Source organism: Atractosteus spatula, chromosome 1 (genome assembly GCF_055471065.1).
Source record: "Atractosteus spatula isolate fAtrSpa1 chromosome 1, fAtrSpa1.hap1, whole genome shotgun sequence".
In the NCBI taxonomy this organism is placed as follows: Eukaryota; Metazoa; Chordata; class Actinopteri; order Semionotiformes; family Lepisosteidae; genus Atractosteus; species Atractosteus spatula.
In genome coordinates, this window is record NC_142706.1 from 76,532,797 (window position 1) to 76,538,796 (window position 6,000).

General features: G+C 49.4%; 1 protein-coding gene across 2 annotated transcripts in view; it reads left to right on the forward strand.

Moving 5' to 3' along the window:
- exoc6b (exocyst complex component 6B) overlaps positions 1-3,919 on the forward strand; it is a 151,838-nt gene extending 147,919 nt beyond the window's left edge. For both annotated transcript variants that reach the window (XM_088919819.1, XM_088919820.1), the window contains one exon: positions 1,008-3,919. In XM_088919819.1, coding sequence (XP_088775945.1) covers positions 1,008-1,134 — 127 coding nt within the window. In that variant the 3' untranslated portion in view covers positions 1,135-3,919. The remainder of the gene's footprint in view (positions 1-1,007) is intronic.
- The last annotated feature ends 2,081 nt before the right edge of the window (positions 3,920-6,000 follow it).

Below are 6,000 nucleotides of genomic sequence, written 5' to 3' on the forward strand. Positions count from 1 at the left end.
TAACTGGTCAATTCTGAGAGCCTCTGGGTTTCTGTCGTGAGACAGCAGTGCCACATCTCTGCCGAGCAATTCCGTTTGCTTGATATACTGTAAGATAAGAGGAGTATGTTGCGTGACAGGGGCTGGGGGTCACGTCTGCGCTGGGGGGGCTGTGTCTGTGTGGAGGGGCGTGTTCTCCCTGTGTTAGCATGGGTGCCCTCCCGCATGCCAGAAGCATGCTAATTGGTCAGGATGATCGCATGTCCTGGGCAGCAGGGTGGTGCGGTGGTCAGCATTGCTGCCTTGCAGCGCTGGGGCTGTGGGCTGTCTGTGTGGAGTTTGTATGTTCTCCCTGTATTTGTGTGAGTTTCCTCCAGGTGCTCCATTTTCCTCCTGCAGTCCAAAGACATGCTGGTGGGTTAATTGCCTTCTGGCACAGTTGGCTCTGGTGTGAGTGTGTGCCCTGCGATGGACTGGCGTCCCGGCCAGAGTGCATCCTGCCTTGTGCCTGTTGCTTGTTGGGTTAGGCTCCAGCTCCCCCGCGACCCTGAAGGGGATAAAGTGTTAGAAAATGGATGGATTGCATGTGCTGCACAAGGCAAAATGAAAAGTAAAAGAATCTTTCTGATGTAAGAGTTTTATTTTCATCTCGGAGAAAAATACAGTAAGCATATGCAGTACTCAAGGACAAGGCCAGTAAATGCCCTTGTTGTCCACTCAGCCTTTTTTACAGGAGGATTCACCTCTTCAGGAGCCGCAACATCATGGCTGATCAGCTAAAGCAGTCAACAGGCCAGACAGGAAGTGAATTTAATCTTGTGTGTGTTTTGCTCATGCTAAAGCTTCCCTCCAGCTCTTCGTCAGTGCTGGTAGTTCCTGGGGGAGTCTGCGGGGAATCTGGGTCAACAGCGATGGTCTGTGTCCTGCTGGCGATGGAGCAGTCATTTGCTCTGGCGGGAGGAGGTCCACCCAGCAGCGAGGCCGACTCTTAACTCCTCTGCCTGTCCTGTCTCTTCCTCTTTCCCCAGGATGAGGGACACGAGCCGGAAGAACAACGTGTTTGCGCAGTTCCGCAAGAACGAGCGCGACAAGCAGAAGCTGATCGACACCGTGGTCAAGCAGCTGCGCGGCCTGATCCAGGCCCACCAGTCCTGAGCCCCCCGCCCTGCCTCTGCTGTTCCCAGGGGAGCCGTGTCCCTCCTCCCGGAACCCCCAGCGCTCCCCGCTCCTGCCCTCTGGAGGCCGGGGTGCTCTGTGAGCTGGAATCGACTCTCTGCTGAACCTCTGGAGGCACGCAGCGGACCTGGCCCTTCCCCGCGGAGACCTGCGTCTCTGCACGCTGAGGCTGTGAGCGCAGCTTGCTTCCCTGTTCCCTGCTCTGCTCAGACGGCACGAGAAAGAGCAACAGAATAAACTCTTCGCTACCTTTGTACAGCAGCAGATATTCCCAGTACCCCTCTACAGCACCGTGCTGAGGAGGGATGATATCCTCCTGCTAGGAGTAGGAATCAGTACAGACAAATACCGAAACTGCAGTCTTCCCACAGAATGGCCTTGTCAGCTCGGAGCACCAGGCAGCTGGGTCCTGGGTTTGAGTGTCGTTGGGTGCTTTCTGCATTCAGCACAAAGTTGTCTTTTTTTTACTTGGGAGTGCCATGTTTTGTTTTGTGTGTGGCTGCATGTTTTATAGTGTCATCTTCATAATGCCCTCAACATAGGTTCTTTTGCTTCTCAAAGTAAAAGGTTATATAGCAATATTGCATTGTTGCTCGTAGTGCAGGATGATAAACAGTGCTACAGTGTATAGATTTCACTTTCAATGTTCAAGTAACTTATTGAAATATTCCCTCCCTTATTTACACTTTGGAGGTCAGCAGCACATGATGTTTAAATGCTGTAGTCTCCCTTGCCTACAAATATCTTTGATAAAGTTATGTACCAGCCTTGTTATAGCCAAAGAAACAGACGGCGAACATATCTGCTGGCATTTAGAAAAACTATCAATTGAGGTGATGAATCAGGCAGAGAGATATTTCCCAAATTTTACAGCACTTCTTTCCAAGTGCTGACAGTATATAGTTCCCAGTCCTAAAATGGAATCACACAAGTTATCCTGTTTGTGCAGTGAAATTCCATTCCCATTCCCTCCTCACACACTCAAACACATGCTGCAGCTGGCCAAGGTCTTGCTCTCTGCTTAATCCAGGGATGCTGCATAGCACAACCATAAGAACTTTTCTCACTTCTTTATTTGAAAAACTGCTTCAATGCTAGCAGTTGGACTGTCAGCGTGTGCTAAAGCTGCTGCTGTCAATAACCTTCAGAGATACTCCTTTTCAGAGGTTTTAAAAAGCTGCCTCTGGCCTGGGAGGATCTCAGTAAGTGGAGAGCGGAAGCTTATGGGAACGGCAGCACGCAGCTAGCCGTTGTGTGTGTCGGCAGGGTAGAAGAACCGCTGAGGTGCAGAGGAGGCAGCCTCCGTCAGGTGACAGCTGAACCTCTGCCTTACAGACCAACAGGACCAGCTGCGGACCACTGTCTAACCAGCAGGCGGAGTGCCTGGGCCCTGGCTTTGCACTCTTTTCCCCTTGTGATTATTGACAGATATTATAAGGCATTGAAAGCACATGCTGACAAGGAGCAGACGGAAGGGACTGAAGACAAGGCTGCGTTAGCTCAGTGTCAGCGAGGTCTCCCACTCCCTCTCCTGCTTGCTGGCGGCTTTATGGACCACATCTTTTTCCCTGTAAGCACACTGGCCTCTGGGTAGGTTCCCCTGCGCAAAGGCGACCTGGACAAGGAAAAGTGCAGCTCTTCCACGCTTCTCCTGCACTCTGGAAAGCAGGATGAGGTCCGGCGGGTCGGGGGAGAGACGCACACCTGCAGTGCTGACCGCCGTGCTGCAGCGCTGGGAACTCAAGCATGAGGGTATCTCTGTGCCATTTGTTTACCTTGGATAATGATGGACTAGGGGAATGGGGGACAAGTACAAGTATATAAAGTACAAGCACAGTAACAAAAAGAAAAAAAATGTGAGATTTTTGTATTGTGTGTGCTATGAATGTGGGTACAAAGCTTGATTAGGGAATTCTGCACTGGTCTGCATTGTAGCCTTCAGGATAAGGGATGCCTGGCAATGAAAATTGGAATGTAAGGGCTGTTTTTTATTGTTTCCCAGCTTGGAAGTTTATTTTTATCATCGTTCTCTTCTTTCAAAGTCAGCACTGTGTGATATCTGCCTAGAATAGGCAGCCAAATAAAAGGGATGCTGTATGAGTGCGAAGAACAAAACTGCTCAGATATGATCCAGATTTCTAGCCCCCCTGAAGATCACAGCTTCCACAGCTCATACGTGCCAGAAGTCAGCTTTCCAGTGACTCTTGTGGGGTTTGTGTTTGCTTGGTGTCACAGACATTTTGATTTTTCTGAATCCTTGTTTTATTACTGATGTTTCAAACTCTGTCTTCCCTTTTCTTATGATGACAACAGAAGACAGAACATCTGTTATGATACCGGTTTGTTTTTCTTTTGTTTCTGTACATATACAGTATGTGGAGAGAGATGTTTGGATTGATTGTTTGAAGCTGTGGGTAAACTTGTGTATGTGCCTTGATCATTTCTGATGGTGATCTTTTGCCTTTTTATTCTGGACTTGGGTGTGCAGTTCTGGGATGTGCCTGGACTCAATGTTATTGATCTTTCTGATGAAGATAAAGGGGCACTAAAACTGGGATGTGAAGCACACTGGACAATAGGTGATCCCAAAGAAACAGCGCGAAACATTACCATATTGCATGCTGCCACATTGGAGGATTGTGGATTGTTTTAAGTCTCTCTGTTAATGTACTTCCAATGTCCAGGTGCAGACTGCAATTTGTACTACATTAAACCACTAATTACCCTGGGTGTCATGATACTAATAAAGTTTGAAATAAACAAACAACTGCATTTAACTTTTTTTTCTTTATTTTTGATAGTTACTCCCAAATTTCCAGTTGTATTATTATAAAATTCACGTCACAAAACAAAGGCATGCTGTGGTGAGCTGCTGGAAAACACTGGGGAAATACGCCTTCAATCACTGTACAGTCTTAGCTCTCTGTGCAGCCGACAGATGTGTCAGGAGTTAAATACTCTGTCCTTTTCAGAAAGGCTGTCGGACAGAATTCCTGTTGTTTGTGCTCTGCAGGAATGACGCAGGGACCTGGTCTGCAGAGCGGTTTCCCACCTCTCCCTGCTCTGCAGGTGTGGCACCCGGTCTGCCCTATTGCTACTGTTGATGTGCCTTCTGATGAACAGTCAGCTCTCACAGCTGAAGACACCCAGTGCATCTCCCAGGTGCCTGCAGTGCACGTGAGCTCACTGTTGTGTGAACCGCAAGGCTGTGTTGGCAAGAGCTGGCAGGTGGCCATTGCGCAATTGCGCTGCCCAGAGACAGCTGGGAATGATGGCCTGACCCTCTGCTGGCATCACTGAATCCATGGTGACCCTGAGGGACATCTTGTTCTTTAGTACTCTCATACGCTGGGAGAAAAGCCGTCTCCTGCCTCTGAACAAGAGAGAGTCAAGTGAGAGAGAAGGAACCTTCCGAATTTCCCACACAGCGACCTGGGAAGTTGTGAACGAGCTGCAGGAAGGCAGGTCCAGTTCTTGTGCACGGGGAAAAGCAGAGTGCTGGAGTACAGATCTCTTTCAGCCTGTGTAATGGACTGCTGTAAGCACCTGAATGGAGGACGGCTCCTACTGCAGCAGAAGACAGGAATCGGGAGTCGAGAGAACAAGCAGAGGATCAAATCGGGAACGGGGCCGGGGAAACGCACAAGCTCGGGGACAGGAATGCCGGGGCGCAGAGGGAGCGCGGCAGTGTCTGCGGAGCGGGAATCGGCACCCTGCTGGTAACCAGGCAAGTGCTGCTTTGCTTACTGGCCAGCGGTATCGATACCCTGCCCATCCGCGTTGCCATGGAAGCCGGCAGACTGGGGGATTGATTGGGTGGCTGACCGCCGGCCCTGGTGCTACGGGAGCCGAGCGCGATCCTTGCATCGCGAGAATATTGTCCAGCACGCTGAAAGTAGACGGCAGTGGTGGCATGCCAGCACTCTAGTGACCACATTTGACGAAGAAAGTCTGGATTGTTTCACAGCGTGCGTTTCAAGGCTTATTTTCCTTTTACAAATTGTGAGACCCTGTTTCAGCCACAGGGCACCAGCTGCGCTCCTCCTGTGCTTTTGAAATGTCTCAACACTAAAGCTGAGGACACTCAACAGACTGAGCTGGGGACAAGCTGGTTTAAACACAGCTTCCTTCCTCCAGCTCTGGAGATTTTCAGCAAAACAGAAAAGCTTCTTCATGACGTTGCTCAAACAGGAATGCCGGCATATTTCTCCAGTCCTCTCCAACTTTTGCTTTGAAACAATCTTTGCTTTGAATCCGGAAGTATGGGACAGAAATCCATCAACTGAAGGGGAAGAGACAGCAGTGTATGTGATGGACAGCCCTGTTTTTCTTATTTTGTCTATATTATATGTGGAGCATCAAACTAAGGTCCAAGATACTCACAGGTATACAGTAGCACAATATTTTTTTAGCTATTTCTCCCCTTCCTTTCAGTATGCTGTGGCACTGTGGGCTTTTGGTTGCTCCAAACTACAGGAGTGACTTTGCCTCCCATTGGCATTTCAAGAGCTGTCCAGAGCCCGCAGGACGTCAGCCTACAGCCCTGAACACTGCAGCTTCAGAAAGTCACATTGCTAGTAAACGTGTGGTAAACAGGTGTTTTTACTGCCACACACTGGTTCTCTTAGCAATTACTTCTCGGGGGACTTTTTTCATGAAAAGTGGGGAAAAGAAATCATGGTAGTTATCTCGATTCCAAGCAGAGTGAAGTGAGAAAGGCAGCGCTCCTCACTGGCACTCAGGATGGACCCCTGAGCAGCGAGGAGAGGCTGTGATAGCCTATCTGCTCAAACAAGCGACAGACCACTCTGAAAACAAGCCCAGACACAAGCCAGGCCCATTTTT